Here is a 23754-nt window from a genome sequence, read left to right on the forward strand (position 1 = left end):
AATGCTTTTTTATTCTTGTATATATGAGAGTTAGGGGGATTATCTATGTAATAATAATAGTTACAAGTTTTTAATTATCATCTTTGAAACTGTTATATAAAACTCAAATTTTTTCTACATAGCAATTGTTTTAATCATACTTTTTCAAAATGCTAAAATCAGTTGAATGAAAGAGAACACCTTTGCTATGCGACATGATGCAGTGAATCATCATGTGATTTCTGTTTTGCTTCAGCTACACTTGCTAACAACTGGTCGACCTTATATTTAGTTTCACAAACTATTTAATAGTCGTTACTGTACAAAGTTGCTAGTTCGTTTCACATCGTTTTTGTTTTTTTAACAAAGATTGTTTTTTTTTCTCATTTTGTTGGGAATGTTAATTCCACGGGTGATAATTCCTAGAAGATAATTTTATATCCGATCTTGTTGACAATAGTATCAAAGTCCAATATAGTTCATGTACGTCATGTGATCGAATATAGTTCATGTATGTCATGGGATCGACACATACAATTGAATAGAAGTTGGCCACCTTTTGAACGCATTATTTTGTCATTCTTTTTTGGTAGCTTTTGGAAAGTTTACCGAGTGAATTTTAACTAATTATATTTTAGTATCTATAGAACCACATAAATCTATATGCATATGATTAGTCGTGTGATATGATAATAGTGTGACTGTTTTCTTACTTCATAACACATACGCATGAGGAATGATGGTGGTTAAGTGGTTAACGACATGGACTGAAAACCTGTGTGTGCTAAGTTTGAATGCAATTCGTTCCACAGAAAGACTTTCATCAAACCTACATTTAGCCTAGGAGTTAAAATAACTGATATAATGAATATGAATACATCCGGATTTCTCCTCACAAGAATATGATTGGCTTGTGTAAGCCATAAATATGAGCAGGCATAGCAGTTTTGGGGAGACATTGAAATATATACCTAAAGCTTAAGCATATTGATCATGAACAACCAATCACTGAGACGACAATAGATTGTATTACTTGATTTGTAGCTAAGATCACTCAGCTACTTCAAACAAATATATCCCTTTCGCAGGACATATCACAGACTATTTTATATATGTGTGTGTGTGTGTGTGTGTGTGTGTGTTGTGTTACAACCTAGGATTGTTGTCGATCCCCTTGGTATCTAAGCATATTAGTTAAATTTATACAAATGAGTTTTCAAAAAACAAAACGGCATGTCTACAGATTAATAAATAATATTATGTTTAAAAAAGTACTAATATTGTTGGGAAACTATAGGCGTTTTGGCTGATGTAAGTTATAAATACGAGTAGATATAGCAACCTCAGGGAGATGAAAGATATGCCTGAAGCTTAAGCATATTGCCATCTATGATTATAAACAACTGTTCATTTAGACGACTTTCTATATTGTATTATTCAATTACGATCATTTCTGGGACATATCAACATTCTTTGATTCAGCATCGGTAACCCTTTAATAAATATTGTACGGAGGGACATCTGATGTAATGAATAGAGATACATCTGGGCTCCTCCTCTCAAGACTAGGATTGACTGGTGTATGCCATAAATACAGATGAGTATAACAGCCTGGGGGTGATGTCAAAAGACTTAAGCTTAAGCACATTACCAGCTATAACCACAAACACCTGTTCATTAAGGCAATTACCAGATTGTATTACTCGATTACGGAGACCACTCAGCTACTGCAAACAAATATATCCTGTGACGTATCAATATCATATACAATTTCAATATCTTGTATTATCTTATATTACAAAATTAAAGACAATGGTTTTGTAATTAACTGTTTTATTGCAGTTCTTTATTGCAGTTCTTTATTGCATTTCTTTATTGCATTTCTTTATTGAATTATTTTGATGTTTTTATCAGATTCTTTGAACCATAAATTATTAACAGATTTAATTCACTCCTCAATTCCCTTTAATTATAAACTTTAATATAATTGGCTCCTTCCCTGTTCATCGTAAGAACTCGGACAGACGCGTGCACGGACTTGGAGTCTATATTCGTAACACTCTTCCTTTGACTAGAGAGCAAAGTCTAGAATCAGATAATCATGCTTTCATGTGCTTTAAACTAACCTTATAAAACTGCGTTACTTGCATTTCCTCTATCGCTTCATAACACATACGTACAACTTTGATATCTTGTAATATGTTTGAGACCATAATTAACCAAGCTCTAGTCCATCATCTTACAGATGCTAAACTTCTTACTGACTAACAATATGGATTTAGGAAAGCCCGTTCCACAGCAGACATCCTAACTGTAATCTCAGAACGCATATACCATTCACTGGACAAAGCGAGGGAGGGTAGAGTGGTAGCTCTAGATATATCTGAGGCTTTTGACAGGGTATGGCATGAGGGTTTAAGAAAATCAAATCTTACAGTATCACTGGAAGAATACATAACATAATTAAATCCTTCTTAGATAAGAGAAAAATCCAGGTTGTCCTCGACGGCCGTACATCTAAACAATATGATATAAATGCGGGAGTGCCTCATGGGTCTATCCTTGGACCTCTGTTATTCCTAATATTCATAAATGACCTCCCTGACAAAATTGTCTGTGAGATGGGTATATATGCTGATGACACCACGCTCTATAACAGACACGACAGGAAAACAAATGAACACATATCTAAAGAAATGGCAGAAACACTAGAGGAATACCTCCGATCCGTAGTGGAATGGGGCCAAAAATGGATGGTCACATTCAATGCTGCCAAGACTAAACTTGTTTCCTTCAATAATTACAAGAAACCTTCTCTACCACCAATAGCAATGGCCAATGATCCTTTATCTGATAGTACATGTTTTAAACTTCTTGGCCTAACGTTCACAGGAAACAGAAGTTGGAACAATTACATTGAGAACATTGCCAGGACCGCTGCGAAGAAGGTGGGTTCTCTCTTCCGTGCTAGAAAACTACTAACACCCAAAAGTATCCTGTACCTCTATAAGGCCACCATTCGCCCATATATGACGTATTGTTGTCACATTTGGGCTGGTGCATCTGCCACTAGTCTCTCGCTCCTAGACAAGATTCAAAAGAGAGTCGCTAATCTGATAGGACCTAAACTTCAGCCTCTGTCCCATCAACGAAATGTTGCATCCCTCTGCCTGTTCTAGAAGTACTTTAACGGTGAATGCTCTGACGAACTACAAGCACTTGTTCCCCCTCGACATAACTACCCCCAACAAACCCAACAAGCAGCTAAATCCCACCTCTTCACAGTAGAGATCCCTAGATGCAAGAGAGCCTTTTACTCCAGTATTTTCTTCCCCAGAACCGCTAGACTTTGGAATTCCCTTCCGGGTCCCTGCTTCCCCAACTGCACTGACATGCAAAAGTTCAAGTGTAACGTGAACCAACATCTTGCTGCCCAACTCCCTACACAGTACCCCAGATGCTTATGTACCTGATAGGCCCCAACAACAAAGTGGCAATGTGCCTTGTTTGGGGTGAAAATGCAAAAAGATATTATGTCACAAAATTAAAGACAATAGCTTTGAATTAACTGTTTTGTTGCATTTCTATAAACTTGAACATTATTTGGATGTTTTTATCAGATTCTTTGAGTCATTACTAGGGCTTTGGCGAGAGAATATTCTTATCATTATTTTGACTCTCGAGTCTATATCCGACACAATCATACACAGTTAATCAATCGAGAACCACATCACTTTATCTAAAACATAAGATATTAACTGATATATACTCGAGAGTCAAAGTAATGAAAAGAATATTCTCTTGTCATAGCTCTATTAATTACTGTATGTAATTAACATTTTTGATTTTTGAGATGAGGATTAGTTATTTGTATTATTTAGATTCATCGGACTACCGTTCTCATCTTGAGTGTTATTTTCACAACGTTTCGGTCATTGTAACTTCTGACCTTCTTCAGGTATATCTTGTCAAAATCAGGAATGTTACACCTGAAGAAGGTCACATCAATCACATGAAGGAGGTTATATTGATTGAAATGTTGTGAAAATATATTGTTATATTGATCGAAACTTTGTGAAAATCACACTCAAGATGAGAACAGTAGTCCGATGAATCCAAATAATACGAATATACGTAATTATGCCTCTAAGTTGATTAGACACCTAGATAGTCAAATATTTTGCTGCATCAGTTTTGAAAATGCAAAATGACAACCGTGCAAATGTTGGTTTTTGGATTGCCTTTGCTCTGAAGATTCTAAAAATGTAGCTTTGTAAATCTGCAAAAATCTTCATACAAAAATGGCAAATTGAACTATTATGCCCAACCTTGTTTTTGCTTCATTGTATTGATTTGTGAATATCGAACTAAGAAAGGAAGCTAATGTAATCAGTTGCTTTCATCAAATCAATTATAGACTTGTTCTTTGCTGCCAATAAATATTGACTGCAATTGAATACAAACTTGGCATGTCACGGACACTGTAGTAAAGTCGGACAACTTTTACCTTTGCTTATCTTTTACGGATAAAGTGATGTTTGTCTGTAACTGAAATTATGTCACATTGGTGAACAATATTTATATAATGAAAAAAAAAACCGAATGTCACAATTCTTTCTCACTAACGCTGCAATTCATACCAACTTCTCTTAAATCATCATTCACAACACCACATCTCAACATCTATGCTCTCTTTCGGCTGTCAAAAACTCTATCTCCTGTCCTCTCCGATTCGTCCTTCTTATAGCCGCTATTTCCCTCATATGCAAATTAATGCCATATGTATATAAAGATCACTGGAAAAATGGTTGGATCACTCTACCACTCCAGCAGATATTTCACTGCCGATGCAATCCTTTATCTGTATAAGAGCCAGATACACCCTAAAATGGAGTATTGCGGCCACATCTTGGCAGGAGCTGCTCGGCACATCCTATCCAGCCTTGACAGGGTCCAAAACCAGCTTCAAAATCTAGTAGGTGATGTCCGTTTCTCTTCCTTTGTAACCTTTTTCCCACAGAAGAGACGTTGTGAATCTGTCTCTGCTCTATCCTTATATTAATGACAAGTGCTCGACTGAACTCCCATCTATGGTTCCCCCTTGTCAAACTTTCACAAAAACACATGCGCAACTAGCTACAACCACAATATACGATTTCCCCCACTCTCTATCCGTGCCACAGATAGCATGAACAAAGCTTCTTTCGCAGAATTGCTTGCCGGTGGAACACTGTTCCGCTGTCCTGCTTCCCTGTTGAATATAACATTGTAGCTTTCAAATCCGATGTAAACATTTTGAATACTATAAAACAATTGATTGGATATTATAAAAAATTAATTTAATATTATAAAAAAAATTAATTTAATACTATAAAAAAAATTAATTTAATATTATAAAAAAAATTAATATTATTTTAATATTATAAAAAAAATTAATTTAATATTATAAAAAATTAATTTAATATTAAAAACAATTAATTTAATATTATAAAAAAATTTGATTGAATATTATAAAACAATTGATTGCATATTACAAAAAAAATAGATTTAATATTAAAAAAAATTATTGCATATTATAAAAATATTTATTGAATATTATGAAACAATTAATGTAATATTATACAAAATTAATTGAATATTTTAAAAAAATTGATTGAATATTATAAAAAAAATGATTTGATATTATAAAAATAATTAAATGACCTCTAATCCTTTGAAAGATGCTAGTTATGAAAGAAATTAAACGAAACTTCTGAACAAAATTCTATTTATGTCATCCAAACAAAACTCTTGTGAACATAATAAGATTAAAGTTTAAAGGTAAATGTATCATGGTCCAGTTGTGTTCTAAACCAAAAGAAAAAGAAATTGATGGTTCAATCCTCAATGCAAACGATACTATGAATACAATTGTGAATTACCTAATACTTCAGATCGTTAACAGAACAAGAACATGCTACCGTGGCCATCGTACATATACATGGCCTTTGCACTAAAGTTACATGACCTGCTGATGTCATGGAATAAAGTTTGAAGATACAATCAGAAATCCTTCCCTTGTATTGAATTCCAGAGAGAAATTACAGAAATTGTCAAAAATGTCTGTATTTTCTTTTCCTAAGGACAAGGAATTATTTTCCATTTAAATACGTGCAGTTAAAAGCGAGAATATAACTTGAATTTAACTAGAAAAATACAATCAATAAAATAGCACATCTTTTCTGATAAGCACCATTATTTCTTTTAAAAATATGTTTTTAGTAAATAAAAAATTTAAGAGCAATGTGAAGACTTATTTTACTAAATAATTTACATGACTGAAATAGGAATTTCATTTATTTATTTGGTGTAAATAAGCTTTATTGAAAAGAAAGTAGAGCTTATATCTCGATTCTTCAATTTTGCTTGAGATCTTATTCCATGTTTTAAACTTCCTCGTGTATGAATGAATGCTCAATCTATCTATAAAAGTGAACGTGTCTGTGTGTCTATGTGTGTGTCTGTGTACATTTCCCTATGCAATAACTCTGTCAATTTTTAGTCTACAGACTCGAAATTTGATATACAGGGTACTGAGATTTGAGAAAATCTTTGTAATCCATTTTCGGCCAGAAATTTAGCTGTAACGAGGTCAAAGTTCAACGATTTTACTTTTGAGAACTCTACCAAACTCCTCCGACAATTTTAGATCTAAACACTTGAAATTTTAGATATAGGTTCCTTGGACATGGATCTAATTTAATAACTTGATTTGAGCCTAAAATAATGAAGGTTAAGGGTCATAATAGGGGTCAAAGTAAAAAAAAATTGACAGCTTTTTTTTTTACACCTTCAAACACCCGGGCAACGCCGGGCTAAAATTTGATATACAGTGTATTGAGATTTGGGAAAATCTTTGTAATCGGTTTTCAGCCAGAAATTTGGCTGTTAAGGGGTCAAAGTTCAACACTTGAATTTTTAGAGATGGGTTCCTTATACATGGATCTAACTTAATAACTTGATTTGAGCCCAAAACGATAAATGTTAAGGGGTCATAATAGGGGTCAAAGTAAAAAAACATTTGACCGCTTCAGTCTCTACCAAATTACTAAGACAATTTCTTGTCTAAACATTTGAAATTTTACATAAAGGGTATTCAGAGATAGGACAAGCTTTTTAATCGGTTTGGGTCGATTATTTGAGCTACCAATATATAAATGTATGTATGTATGTTTGCCTGTCTGTCTAAAACTTTCGACAGAGGTGACGGATTTTTACAAGATCAGTATCGTTTTGAAGTTCAACCTTTCAGATGACAGATATCGAAAAATTGGCTAAAAACATTAATATCTTCACCTTCAACTGGGTACTTTTTTTACGGGGGGGGGCGCTTTTTTCGTCGATATATTTGAAAGTCATCCTCCCCTTTCGATTGTCTATTATTCGATTGCCTTAATTAAAACCTACATCACTTCCGCTTTGGCAGTGGTCGTAACAGAAAAGACGTCAGGTTTTTTTCCCGTTCTTTTCCTCCTTTGTGGCATAGATTTGAGCCTAGCTTCCTACTACCACTTTTTTTTTTTTTTTGCTCAACAGACACCTCCAAACATTCGGGCAACGCCGGGGTAAAATGCTAGTACTATAGAGTCTTACAGTAGTATAAAATATACACTTATCATTAGTTTTTCATTCCATCGAAGGAAGTCATCAGACTAACAGTTAACGTGGTGAATTCTTTTAGTAGAAAAAAAATGAAACGTTTGCGTAGCTCACTTACTATAAGTATATATTTTGACACTATCACATAATTTCTTATATATTTTCAGAATATTATGTTTTGTTCTTAAAATGTAAACAATATTTTTATGTGAAAAAAATTTAAATATGCTTTTTTTAACACAAAAGTCATGGTTTTTAGATTGAGGGGGAAGAAATTAAATGTATTTTTTTTTTTTTTTACATGGGAGTTACTACTTATTAAGACCTAAAGGTCACTCGAGGATCAGAATTAATGAGTGAACGTTAGTATTAGAAATTAGGTAGAATTTGATTATTTAAGGATACAGCTCAACAAGAACTTTTTTACATTGGACATGAAGGCTACCATATTATAATCAGCTGGAAAACAGAGTTCCACAGACGGACAGTTCTAGGAAAGAAACTTTGTTCATGGAATTTGTGTTTAGATTTAGGTGCAGATAGTGAGTGGAGGAAATGATTGATAGTGGTTGTAGTTAGAGAGCTTTTTGTGAAAGTTTGACGTGGGAGGCGGACCATCGATGGAAGCTCAAACGAGCACATTTTTATTTTATTTATAAAAATAATTTATAAAATTCAAGTAATGATCAATCTTTATAAAAAGAAAAAAATAGAAAAATAACCATAAATGTAATCATGTTTGTAGTACCTAAAAATCTGTAAAAAAATTTGTAAAATCCTATTATTATCAACAGTTTGACTGTTCGATAGATCTTGCTTGCTAGGACTTCAAATCATGACATCATTTTTCAGTGCAAGGGCCTGAATCTATATTTACAACAGTCACAATGCTACACCTATGCATTAAATTCAGGATTCTGTTCTAAATTTTCTGCAGATTCCTGAGTTTGATAAGATACACCTGAAGAAGGTCGGAGGTTACATCAATTGAAAAATACACTCAAGATGAGAACAGTAGTCCAAAGAATCCAATGATATAATAACCATATTGTGATAATCATCTTCCGTTCTTGTTAGCACCGTACATCAACTAACTTCATCGAAAAAAAAAAATCATAATTCAATTTTCTGACCAGTACTTGTTTTTAATTTGTGGGTACATTTATTTTATTTTATTTAAACTACATATGAACCATACTATGCACTCTTATACCTAAAAGTTAACTTAAAAAATTCATAATCATCAGTTAAGTTGATTTTGTTTTGGTACTAATGAGTCACTGTTTATCAAGGTCTGAAGGCCATTTGAGGATAAGAATTAATTGATATGTGGACGATGAGACAATACCTTGAGGTGATTGGAGACAATGAATGACAGCAGAATTTGACAAGAATTTGTTAACATTGAATTTAAAAATGACCGTGTGGTATTTAGCTGGAAAACAACCTTGTGGTGTTGTGTTCTATAGACGAGCAGTTCTTGGAAAGAAACTTTGTTCATGGAAATTCTGTTTAGTTTTAGGTACACAGAGGAAGAAAGAAAAATTATTGACAGTGGTTGTAGCTAGACAAGTTCTTGCTGTGGATGTTTTACAGGGAAGAAACAAATATTGGAGCTCTGTTGAGCACCTACTATGCAAATAAGGATAGGGCAGAAAAAGACTAGCAACTTATCTTCTGTGAGAAAGAGGCCTTAGGGAAGTGAAAAGGACATTCCCACTAGATTTCGAAATCGATTTTGTACTCTGTTAAGGCAGAAAAAAATTCTCCAGATGTGGCAACAGTATTCCATGTTAGGATGTATTCTGGCTTTTGAACATGCAGAAGATGGCGTCTGTAGTGAAATACTTTCTGGAGTGATAGAATGATCCACCGACATTTCCAGTAACTTTAGCAACAGATTTGATGTAAATTTGATTTCAGGTGTTGAAAGAAAGTCAGTGCAGATATAAACTTGAAATATACAAGAAACAAAAGAAAGAACAGTGTAACAGATGTTTAAATGGGAACACAATTATTTGATGATTTTGAAATATTGATGTCTAATACTTGCTGTTTAAATTTCATACAAATTGAAGATATTTGAATTTTCAAATATATGAAAATATATAAACTGTGACTAATTTTCTTTTATATAAGTATTTAATTTGGTTTGTTTTATATAAATATTTAATTTGGTTTGTTTTATATAAGTATTTAATTTGGTTTGTTTTATATAAATATTTAATTTGGTTTGTTTTATATAAATATTTAATTTGATTGTTTTATATAAATATTTAATTTGGTTTGTTTTATATAAATATTTAAATATGATTGTTTTATATAAATATTTAAATTTGGTTTGTTTTATATAAATATTTAATTTGGTTTGTTTTATATAAATATTTAAATTTGATTGTTTTATATAAATATTTAAATTTGGTTTGTTTTATATAAGTATTTAATTTGGTTTGTTTTATATAAATATTTAAATTTGGTTTGTTTTATATAAGTATTTAATTTGGTTTGTTTTATATAACTATTTAAATTTGATTGTTTTATATAAATATTTAATTTGGTTTGTTTTATCTAAGTATTTACTTTTTTTTATTTTATGTATTTTTTTTATTGTTTTATATATAATTATTTGATTTTGTTCATTTTCTATAAGTATTTAATTTTTATTAGTTTCATTTAAGTATTTGATTTTGTTCATTTAATTATTTAATCTCTACAATATTTCTTTTCCCTGTAGGTTTGAATTTTATCAAGTGAGCAGAACATTATGCCCTATCGACAAAATTCACCGAAAAAATATCAAACCAAAGCAGGACATCATAATCGAAGTCAGCTCTCTCACAGAAAATACAACTGACTTTTATCTAATGACATCCTTAATTGAAAACTTTGAATTGAAGTAAGGCTTTGTTAATTTTCGTTTTTATTTGTTTTTTTTTGTTTTTTTATTCCATCTTACTTTCAAAACCAAAAAAAAAACCCAAAAAAACTCCACACTTGCCTGCAATCTAGCACTTTTTGAACAGTTTCATGTTACCCAATTTAACTTTCAAATGTTGGAATGACCTGTTGCATATTATTTTTATTCGCTTGTCAATCCTCCTCCTCCTCCTCCTCCTCCTCCTTTTATTGTCTTATTTCACTTGGTCAGTCTGCAATCCCAATTTTCAAGCTTGTCTTAAGAATTGATTTCATTCAAATTCCATTGTCTAAGATCTCAATTGATGATTTGCATCCAAGCTGTTTTTTGTTTTTGTTTTTTTTCTTTGGGGGTGGGGGTCGTTTTGTAACGTTATGTACTTACTTATTTTAGTAATTCATAAAAATAAAACTGGAAATAAGCAAATATCCGGGTTGGCATTTTTTTTTTTTAACATAGGTGTTTTCATTACCTTTCCCGTCTCGGCACCACTTAAAAGTCTCTCTCCATCATTCATTTCGCATGGTGTACACTTTTTTCTTCCTCTGACCACAGCTGGTTACAGCCAGCCCATTCTCGTCCTCAACTTTACACGACCATTTTCTTTGATGTGTATTTTGCTTCTCCCGACCACGTGGCGCATTTTTTTCTCTTTTTTTCCTTTTTCTTCTCACTCATACTTCCTTATTTGCATATGCCTTTTTATCAGCTACTGCTGCTGCTAATCTTTTTGCAGCCAGCTATCCTTTGCTGCTGCTGATACTTTTCCACGTGCTCATGTGCACTACGTTACAGTCCAAATTTCTTTTGGTTTTCCACTTTAAGAATTTGTGCACGTTTTCCTTGGCTTTTTCTAACAGACTCTGCGTCTCAACAGCTAACCAAGCACTCTCATCCAGTCTTCCAATGTGATCTAACCAACAAATTCTCTTGTTTTTCATACGTCTTCTTGTGCTGTCTAGATTTAATCTTCCTCATCAAATCTAAATTAGTCTTACACATCATTTCTCTCCATGCAACGTATATCCTCAAACCTCACTGACCAGGTTTCACTTCCATACATTATTCTACTGCACACACACACGCACGCACGCACGCACGCACGCACGGTTACTCAAATACTGTAGTCAAGACCATTCAGCTACTTCAAATGAATATATCCCTTTCGTGGAACATATCACAAATATTTGAGTTTTATCTATCTTCATTATCTTGCACTTCTTACACACAAACTGACAGACATATTTATTCGTGTAACAACAGTCATAGAAACAAGTATCCAACGGTGATGTGTGTGTTTTATAAAAAGTCACTGAGACTTGAACTCAAAACTCGACCAATAGGAAACAAAAAGGTGACATATGCAAATTAAGACGCAGTCAAATTTGAGCGTATAAAAAGCTGATATTTCTTTCATTGGCAAGGACATTCTTTTTGTTGACTTTGAGTCATTTGAACGTACGGTTAATTCGCATATTAGTGGGAATAAAGAAACGCGTATTTTCTACAAACGTCAAAACAGGAAAAATAAGAAAGTTTTTCTTCCGTTTGCAATGTTCTCAGCACGTGCAAAAACCACATTTGTAGAAAATCTGTATTTCTTTCTTCTCCACTGACATGCGAATTACCTGTACGTTTAAACAACTCAAAGTAAAAAAAAAAAAAAAAAAAAATGTCCAAGCCAATGAAAGAAATATTGGCTTTTTATATGTTCAACTTTGACCACATCTTAATTTTCATATGTCACCTTTTCGTTTCTTATCACTCAAGTTTGAGTGTCGGTGACTTTTTATAATATGCATACGCCACCATGGGACGCTTGTTTTCATGAATCTTGTTACAAGTAGATATAGGATTAGCTACTATCTTTAAGTCGATTAAAAGGTTTGATTAGTGATAAGATAACAAAGTACCTTAATGAAATAAATTGGACGAAAACTTAATTTTTTTAAAAAACTTGTCACTCCCTTCTCGCCCACAAGTCATATGAGCGTAACAATTGAAATCAGGTTAAATGGTTTACGATGATAAATAATCAGATAGTCAATCATATTCATTTCTAATAGCTGAATGATTTCTTAATGTTTTTTATCTTTTTTATCTTATTTGTATTTTACAAATTTTTTTTAATCAAAATGTTCCAGACAAGGTATGTAGCCACTTGATGTAAACAAAAAAACTAACAAAAAATACCATTTAAAGCCAACGATAAGTGTTATATAGATGAATTCCAGCCCAGAAAACAGTAATTCTTCCCACTTTGTCAGAAACATTGCTCATAGAATGTGTGGACTGTTGCAAGATTTTTGTTATAAGTGTGGGGGGATGCTTACAAAAAAATGGAATGTTCTATTTATAGACAGGAGTTATAAGAACTGACCAATCAGATGGAACCACGCTCTGCTGCGAAACAATCAGAAACCAGAATCAATCCATAAAAATATGCTGAATCTCTTTAGAATTCATGCACATAATTTTTTGTCTTCAAACAGAAAGGAACTCTGCTTTTCATCTCAAGAATTCTTCAGACCTTCTGAAACTATTCTTCATCTTCGTCTGTAAGCTTTTACAATTAAAAACTTTCTCTGGATTGATACTGCCATTTTGTTTGGAATAACATTTTATTCTCTTCTGAAACTAAAACTCCAAAGCTTCTGGATCCAGTGAATGACTTTACTTTGATGGATCGGAATTGAAATTTGAATTATGGAAAGTGAAATTTTAGAGATATTTTGGAATTCAAAAACTACACAAAGTCATTCAGACACAAACTGAAAATTGAAACGAACCAGAATTTATTGAAAATGACTCAACTGTTTTTACATAATTGATACAGTTTACAGAAGTTTATCTTTGCTTTTACAGAAGTTTAGAGAAGTTTACAGTAGAGCAGTTTACAGAAGTTGACATAAGTTTATCTTTGATAATGCAAGAAGTCTTGGATGATGACTGCAAAGCATTGAACATATTAAGAGAGCATTATTTATAGAAAGGAAACTCCAAATTATCTCTTTATATACAGAACTGACGTCTGTAAAACATGGAAGCTGAGACGATTAGAGATTGTTATAAGGGTCGAAACAATGGCAAATTGATTTAAAATGTCTGGTGAAATAATAAGTAATAACTTATTGATTTCCATGGTTCTGAAAGGATTGCCAGGCGACTGTAAGCCGTTTACAACTGTGATAATTTAAAAAAAAAAATCCATGACTGTTAGTCAATTCAAAGTATCACTAAGAAGTTATGGAGAAACCGACAAGTATCATGAAATTAAAAAATGCCCACCAAAAACAAAAAAAATCAAATTATACTTTAATAAAAACTGTAACTTTTCAAAGAACAATTTTTCTCCTAAGAATGTCTCTTACATTTTAATAATCTTTCAACATTATTTCTCTTCAAACTTTGTAAATGAAAAAATCAAGCAACTCAAATTATTATTTATCTATTAATTATATTGTTGTTAATAGTTGCTATGAAGTGGAGGAGCATGATCTAATTCAATGTTGTACTGGATTTTTTCATATGTTGTGTATAGAATTTTCTAAAAATTTAGTTGTCTAATATCTCTTATCCTTACATCATCATCATCAACGCTCTGATCCCCATCTGGCATCAATTGAAATGGATGGCTCTCGTCTAGGAGAAGCCCCGTGTTTTGACAAGCTTCTGGGTTTGACCTTTACTCCTGATCTGAAATATAAAAGCCAAGTACATCCAAGGATGGAATACTGCTGCCATATCTGGGCAAGAGCTGCTAAAAACAGCCTATCCTGCCTTGACAGAGTACAAAATAGACTTTGTGGCTTAGTGGGGGATGCCCTTTTCTCTACCCTGCAGCCTCTCTCCCACAGAAGAAACGTTGCGAGCCTATCCTTGTTTTATCGTTATTTCCATGGCAGGTGCTCGTTTGAACTTCAATCCACTGTGAAAAATTTCCCCCACTCTTTATCTGTGTCTAAATCAAAAAGTTGATTCCATGAACAAAGCTTCTTTCTTAGAACTGCACGCCTGTGGAACTCTGTTCCATCTGCCTGCTTCCCACCTGACTACAACTTGGATGTCTTCAAGTCCAACGTTAACAAATTCCTAATGATCCGCCCCTTAAGTAAACACTTCATCAAATCTCCACACTAACGTACTCTACTTGCAATACCCCTTATCCCTGAGTGGCTTCCGGCCCTTGATAAGTGGTGACCACCGTGTAAAAAAAAAAAAAAATTATTCTTTGTGTTCTAATTTTAGATGAGAGTTTCTTAAATGTACTTGTTCAGTTATTATTTTAATTTCATTTTCTGTGTCAAGATTATCTTGTTTCTTTGATTTAATATGTCCTTGTGTTTATGTTTAGAATTCTGATTTTGTCTTCGAGACATAAGTTGCATCTCTTGTTGAAACTTTTTTGTGGTGTTAAGCTTCTATAGGATCAAACAGGAGACCACACGTGTTATATTATTTTTCCAATTGATCCTATATAAATCTTGCATCTAAAAAAGCTTCAATCATATTTATAACACATTTTAATAGAATTGTTATACATTTTAATACATTTGTTTTAATAACACAACATTTAAAAAATTCCCTGGTGTCATCTAAAAACATAATTAATTTATCCATATTATTTGGATTCTTTGGACTAATGTTGTCATCTTTAGTGTGATTTTCACAACGTTTCGGCTGATGTAACCTTCAACCTTCTTCAGGTGCATCTTGTCTAACTCTGAGAATCTTTCTGTTGAACTTTGGAATCTGCACAGAATTTCGAACGGAACTTTTCCCATTAATCATGACTGGGTAGAAGCCTAAGTAATCTACAAGGACCCATGATATAGCGGATAAAGTACTTGGTAAAATTCAGTTGTAAGTGATACTTTTCTGGAGGTTGAAAATTCAATCCTCGGTGCAGGTGACACTCAAAATACAATTGCAAATTCTGTGCCAATTTCCTAATTGGACAGAAAGGTTCCTGAGTTTGACAAGATACACCTGAAGAAGGTCAGAGGTTACATCGACCGAAACATTGTAAAAATAGCACTCAAGGTGAGAACAATAGTCCAAAAAATCCAAATAATATGAATAATCAATTGTCATCTCAAAAATTCAGAAGCATAATTAATTTACAAACTAATTTTCCTCCAAATTTGTATAATCTAAAAAGAAAAAAAAAATTTTCTATAAAAAGTAAACATTTTTTTTTGTTTTTTATTCTGATTCTTTTTTTTTTAGATTGGGTGAAGAAAAGCATGTCACAGTGACCCCAACTGAACCAAAATATTACATGTTCTCGTTTCCTCCAGGTGTAGAGTCTGTGATTGTTACAGGCAATTCACTAGACACCAACTGCCTCACCATGTCTATTCAAGACATTAGGGTGTGTAGAACTTTCACTTGTATATCTCTACTTATTCTTATTTTGTGATGATAATATTGAAATTGGCAGGGGATGGGGGGGGGTAGCACAGGTTAGAATATTTTTTGTAAAGTGATCTTCATAAAATTTTGTTTTTACATTTCTATTGTAAAATTTATTTTCTTACTAAAATTCAAACGTGTTTTAAAGATAAGACAAACATAAGAGGGGCATCATAAAACAGTTTAGATAAAAGGGGATGAAAATAACAGATGACGTAATTACTATGTATTCATTTTTGTGGACTGTTATCTTCTTCATTGTTGTTTCACATGTTTCTGGTTTTCTTCAGGTGGTTAAACGCGATGGTCTTCTAACTGTATCCCAGTAATTAAAATGTGACAATGGGAGTGATGGTGGGGGCGTTGCCTGGTCATTAAAAAAAAATTTGTGAGAACGAGGAGGAGGGTAAAAAAATCTGGTGCCATCATTGTAAGCAAAAAAAAAAGAAGAAAAATGACGTGTGCCAGGCATGAACTCGCATAACTGAAGTTAGTAACTGAACGCTTTTACTCACGATCATGCAGATGTTATAACATCGCAAGTTTAGTTATTTCAAACGAAAGATGGTAATGAATTATTAATGCATGTATAATTTGCAAATCGCGTCTAAAGAAAACAATATTTTTCCACAAAATAATTGACCATTTTTTTCTACTTTTTGGATATTATTTGTCCGAGAGATTGCTCCTTCTAACGATGTTGAGTTGATGCATGTACAATGCACATGAGAAAAGTTTTTAGCAAACATACAAACACACGCACACACACACACACACACACACAAACACACACACACACACAGATGTTTGAGGTTTATATAATAAACTAGTGGGGGTACCCGGCATTGCCCAGGTGTTGAGAGGTGGTATAGAAAGGCTATTGAGCAACCCAGCCCAAAAACAAATAGCAGTGAGTAACCGTGCCAGTGCAAAAAAAAAAATAAATAACCAACCCCCTAAAAAATTTAAATAGCAGCAAGTACCTGTGCAAGCGTAAAAAAAAAAAATAACTGCAGTAGCCAGGTTCGAACCTGTGATGCTAAGAAGAAAATGGGGCTGAAAAAAAAAGGAACTGCTTTAGTCGTCTGACCCATGACGCACTTATGACGTTACAGGTGTTTGAAATAACACCTTTAAAATGTACATTGAGATCACAAGTGGGACTTTGCAAAGAACGGCCCAGTTGATGGTGAAAGAATTAATGTCTTTGACCAATATTTCGATATTTGTCGTCTAATCTTTCAACGATTCCGGTTTTGTCAGTGTTTGTTGCGTGTGGCAAAAGTTTTTGGCTGACATACAAACACACACACATATTTTGCCTTTTATATATATAGACTAGTGGAGGTCCCCAGTGTTGCCTGGATGTGGATAGGTTTTATGGTAAGGGTATTGATCAACAGAGCCTTAAAAAACTTTTTAAAAAAATGAACCAACCACCTAAAAAAATGAAAATAGCAATGAGTACCTGCATGAGTGCCAAAATAAAAAAAATAAAAGACAAGTAGTAGGCAGGCAAGCAGGCTCAAACCTGTAATGCAAAAGAGGAAAAGAAGGTGAAAAAAGCCAACTGCTTAGCCTCCACGTCCACTGCGACAAATGATGGTAGCAGCATTTGAAATAAGGTTAGTCATTGCAAAGCGTATGATGACTTTGCAAAAATATTGACAAAAAAGTGACCCCTCCTTGTGACAAATAACCTAGTTTATGGTCAAAGAATGAATGTCTTTGGCCAATTTTTGGATATTTGTTGGCCAAGAGACTGAACTTTCAAATGATACCAATTTTATCAGTTTTGGTCGCGTGTGTCAAAAGTTTTTAGTAGACATGCACCCACACATACAAACACACAAACAGACAGTTGAGATTTACATACTAGAAGATAGAAGGTGATGGGGAACCTTATTATTTGTTAAAATGGAACGTCATTTGAAGAGTTGATGATTATTGGAGTATGCATGCCAAAAAATTGATTATTTAGCAGAGATAGATTAGCTTGGAAATCAATTTCTAAGAGTGTCCAACATATGCCAGTATATAAAATATATGCTAAGCTAAATATGATGATGATAATGATGATCACATGGCTATTGGAATACATATACCAAAAAATGGGCTATTTATGATAATTGGAACTACCATGCTAAAAATTGGACTATTCAAGTACCTATACAAAATATAGGACTGTTTATACCTTATGGAGTATTTATGCCAAAAATTGGACTATTTATAACAATTGAAATACTCCTTATTTTTTAAGTTCCCATGCTAAATGTTGGACTATTTATGACTATTGATCTAATCGTGCCCAAAATTGGACTATTTAAAGCATAAGGCATTTTTCATACCAGGTTGATTATTAGAAAAATCACTGGATATTCATATTTACTAATGTAAGTTCAGTCTGGCACAAGGCCACAAACATAGGACAACCATTGAGATATTAAAGTTACTATAGTAATAATGATTGTTATTCTATATTTGTTAAACATTACTTGAGATTAAGCACTTAAGCACAAATATAATGACCAATGGGTTATTAGGAATAATTAACAGGGTATGACTTTATGGATCATGTGTGATCTCTTATGGAAATAATTAACTGATTGACTTAATCATGCGTCACAGAAAACAGATTTAATGTTTAATTTTCTGAAGAAATTTGGATGAACCAAAATGTAAAGTTTGAAAAGAAAAGACACTTAGTCCGTGTGGACATGGTCAAGTCAGAAGCGACTCCTAATTCAGGAAATGGATATCCACTAGTTAAAAAAAAAATTTTTTTTCATAGAAATGTTGTGAATTCAAAATCTGAATTCCAAGGATGTAAACAAAATGACACGTCCAAATTTGGTAACCACATGACACATGTACACTAACATTGTTAATGACAAGAGTGAAGTGCTCTTTAGGCATGGTGAGTAATCACTAGGGCTATGACAAGAGAATATTCTTTTCATTATTTTGACTCTCGAGTATATATCAGTTAATATCTTATATGTTTTTATATAGAGTGATGTGGTTCTCAGTTGATTAATTGTGTCTAACTGTGTCGGATATATACTCGAGAGTCTAAACAATAAAAAGAATATTCTCTTGTCATAGCCCTAGTAAAGACTGTCTGTATAACTGGGTGTGTATGTGTATGTATGCACACACGTGTACATCCACGTGTGCATCCGTGTGTACATGGGGCACCGATGTATGTGTGCACGTACCTATGTATGCGTGTGTGGATGTGAGAGTATATGTGCCCGCTGCCTGATGTCCACATACGTGTGTGAGAGCATGCAGCTGTGTGTATATATGCCGATATATGTGTTCACGAGTATTGGTATCTGTATGTGCACATGCGCTTGCATGTATGCGTGGGGGTGCAGGTATACCTGAATCAATATGCGCATATGGGCCCATGTATATGCCTCCTTGGGGGTAGGGGCGGTAATGTGTGTACGTATCTGTGTATGAGCGCATCCATGCTTGCGCACACGTACCCAATTTTAGCACCTTAAGGAAAATTTGACGTAAGCGGGAGCAACGCGGGTATCTATGCATGCAGGCGCACATATGTGCATATATTTGCATGCCAGGGCGGGGATGTATGTGTACATGTGAACGTTTCTTTAAGTATATATGTGTGTACGTGCGCATATGTGTGCTCGCGCCCTCCAAACAATTAACAGCAAAATAAAAACTAAATAAATAAAACGAATCATAGCCCCCCCCCCCCTGCCTCCGAATATAAGCGAACATCCAACAGGTCAAGACATACTTATCAAGAAATCATCTCACCAAAGAGATGCCAAAAACATTAACATTAAGACTTAAATTTTAAAGTAACCCCCCTCCACCTACCCCCACATATTCCCCTTCCCCCTCCATGTATCCCTATGCCCTCAGCCACACCAGAAATGAACTTCCCTGACCCTCCCCCATAAGTTCCTTAAACTCCAAAACTAAAACATTACCGACATACCAAGCACCCCGTCCCACTTTTCCCCCTTGTTCCCTTCCTCTTTTTTCCGCCCTTCTCGTACCCCTGACTTCATTCACTCTTTCACCCCATAATAACAAACATTTCTGTAAAAGTTTGAGGAAGCTACAGACGGCCAAAAAAACGGCCGGGTAGCTGAAACAATAATGTAACTTAACAGAAAGATACGGTAATAAAAAATAAAACGTGTATATATATATATATATATATATATATATATATATATATATATATATACAATATTTTTGCATTTACTATTAGGTTGGTGCAAAAATAATGTCATTTTTTGTCATATATATATATATATCTGATAAAAAATGACATTATTTATATATATATATATATATAATATATATATATATATATATATATATATATATATATATATATATATATATATATATATATATAGGAAATTTATTACTGTGAGTCCAGAATGAGTTTACAAATTGTTTCAACTAGAGGAAAATCCTCAAAGAGAGGAAAAATCCAACTAGCATCATCAGAATTCATAGATGGACTAAGTTATAAAGTCAAATAAAAATGGAAAGATCGTAGATAAAGGGGAGTTAGAAAAGAAGGGGGAGTGGTGGGGAGAGGAGGTTGGAGTTTAAAGTAGTAGGAGTGTATTAAAAAAAAAGAGAGGGGTTTATAATTAAATATTAATTATGTGTAAATTCTTATATACGTGTTTTTTAACGGTTTAAACTTAAAAGACGCTACTTTTGTTGATAACGGCATAAGTAACAGTTAATTTAAAGGATCACCATGGCAACAGGTTGGAGAGTTAATGTTAGTGAAGGAACGGGTTGAAAATGGGGTTTAAAGTAATTTAGCCGGGCGGGGAGAGATTGAAAGATATTTATTGTTTATAAAATGGAAAGAAAAAGAAAAGGAAAAATAAGTTAATGAATTATACTTTACAGGTTTATTTTGATAGTGTAATGATATATATAATTAAATATAATAAATAAATTAGCCGGGCAGGTATAAATAATACGTTACAGGTTTATTTTAATAAAATAAAATAAAATAGGTGAAGGAACGGGTTGAAAATGGGGTTTAAAGTAATTTAGCCGAGCGGGGAGAGATTGAAAGATATTTATTGTTTATAAAATGGAAAGAAAAAGAAAAGGAAAAATAAGTTAATGAATTATACTTTACAGGTTTATTTTGATAGTGTAATTATATATATAATTAAATATAATATATATATAAATAAATTAGCCGGGCAGGTAGAAATTATACGTTACAGGTTTATTTTAATGAAATAAAATAAAATAGGTGAAAGCTTAAGTAAGTAACTTAAATAATAGAAAAAAACATTTTTAATAAGTAACACACAAATATAAGCACACGCATAAATATGTACAGCAAATGCACATACGTAAATGGGGGAAAAGCACATGCGTGATCACACATACATATATATATATATATATATATATATATATATATATATATATATATATATACATATATACACAAACATACATATACAAACACATATATATATATGTACACATACACAGATACGTAAAAATACACGCATATATACATATATAAACATATATGCAAATACACATACGTCCAGATGCAAACACTTGCACATACATATATATATATACATATACATACATATATATATATAAATATAAATTAGCTGGGAGGGGGGGAATTGAAAAATATTTTATAAATAATTTTTAAATTTTCAGGCGTTGTAGTTGAAGGAAAGAGAGAAAGAGAAAAATATAAATTAATGAATTATAAGTTACAAGTTTATTTTACTAATATAGAAATAGGTAAGAATATCAGTAAGTAAATCAAATAATAATAAATTCATAAAATTATTAGGGAGATATTTATAATAAGTGAATAAAACACATACACACAGAAAAACACACACAAATATACATGTAGAAGATACGTACACAAATACAAATATATATCACAGTAATAAATTTCCTATATACTGCTCTGACTACACATTGAGCACTTTAGTCCGGTTTTTTCACCACTGGTAAATATATATATATATATATATATATATATATATATATATATATATATATATATATCTGATAAAAAATGACATTATTTTTGCATCAATCTAATATCATAAATTGCTGTTCCATCATCCCATAACCAGCAAATTCTTAGCTCGGCTATAATAATTTTCTGATGTCTTTCTTTCCTCAGAAGAGAAGAATAGCATTCTTTGAAACTCTGTAGAATAATGGTATCTTAATAAAACTTTTTTTGGAGTATTCTGTCAAACAATAATATATATATATATGAGCAAACAGTTAATAAAATATGTTAAAAAACACTTTGAAATGAGTTAAAAACATATTTAATCTGAAAAGGAAACACTAGATAAATGGATAGTCCTTAATCCACAGAGTTTTGAAGAAATACTTTCCTTCTCATCAGAGGGTAGGAATTAGCAAAATGTGGGATCGGATTTTGCATGCAGAAGTATTTGATGAAACAACAAGTAAGTCAAAGATCTTACTTGAAAACAAAAAAAGTTAAGCAGAGGGAATATGGTAAATAAAAAGGTAATTACACATGAATGGATAGTCTGGTGGAAGATAAAAAATTCAGTGACGGTAAAATCCAAATGTAAAACTTCAAGAAAGTTAAAAGAATTTCCATTTGTACAAGTAAATCCCGCATTTTGCTAATTCCTACCCTCTGATGAGAAGGAAAGTATTTCTTTGAAACTCCGCAGATTAAGGACTATCCATTTATCTAGTGTTTCCTTTTCAGATTAAATATATTTTTAACTCATTTCAAAGTGTTTTTTTAACATATTTTATTAACTGTTTGCTCATATTATAAGCTCTATTTCCTATTTGATTTTATCGAGCTTTTACATCTGGCTGAGATAATTTTATAAATATTAATTCTTTAATATTTATAATATACTTTAATTTTACCATCTTGGATCATTTTGGCAAATTTAATTGTAATTTTTATTTTATATATATATATATATATATATATATATATATATATATATCAAAGCCATACAACATAATCATGTTGACACACTGGTTCTCATTAGATCACTGATGTTAAGCTTGACCAGTACCAAATGGGTGACTATTGAGAAATACTAAGCACTATATGTAGGAGAACATCAACATTTCCAGCAGCTCCTGCATCTCACACTTGGCCTCCAGCTGTCTTGATTCTATCCTACTGTGCTGAATCTGGCTGGTTGGGAAAAGAGAATGAGACTGACTGTGTGCAAACCCGCTTCACTTTAAAGAAGCCAAAAACTATATGGTCCTCTGACTTATGTGTTTGTCATGTTTTTGTGGTGGGACTAGAAGGAGTCATGTGGTTAACTTTATTACTGATTACCACAAGGAACACTTTCTCCCAAGGATATGGAACATCCAACTGTTCTTGTTGCAGCCAGTAAAATAAACAGCACCACACTTCACACAGCTTTTCATCTTCCTGTTTTTTATGGCAGATCAAGAAAGACCCTTTCTGATAAAACTCTAAATGATCTACGTACAAAGAACAATCATTTGAAGGTTCTTATCACTGATGAAATCTTCATGACTGCCTATGAACACTAGCTGAGAGTTTATTATTTAAACTCCTCAGTCTAACATTCACAGATAACAAACATGAATTGGAATAAATGCGTAGTCAATTCGAATTGACATGTTCTTATTTACTTGCCTTCCCACAAAGGTATAGTTAGACAAAGGTTGGATCTTCATTCATGTCTAGAAGGCACTTTATAAAAAAAATGAGTTGCCTGCTTACTAGTTTGTAACCTTATATTGTA

The 23754-nt window shown here is 32.7% G+C and overlaps 1 protein-coding gene across 2 annotated transcripts in view; it reads left to right on the top strand.

Moving 5' to 3' along the window:
• The window catches only part of LOC145277511 (SID1 transmembrane family member 1-like), a 171813-nt gene that overhangs the window by 46947 nt on the left and 101112 nt on the right, over positions 1–23754 (top strand). For both annotated transcript variants that reach the window (XM_080128936.1, XM_080128935.1), the window contains exons 3-4: positions 10352–10513; positions 15764–15908. In XM_080128936.1, coding sequence (XP_079985062.1) covers positions 10352–10513; positions 15764–15908 — 307 coding nt within the window. The remainder of the gene's footprint in view (positions 1–10351; positions 10514–15763; positions 15909–23754) is intronic.

Source organism: Euprymna scolopes, chromosome 6, assembly GCF_053919585.1.
Source record: "Euprymna scolopes isolate OS-2025 chromosome 6, ASM5391958v1, whole genome shotgun sequence".
NCBI lineage: Eukaryota > Metazoa > Mollusca > Cephalopoda > Sepiida > Sepiolidae > Euprymna > Euprymna scolopes.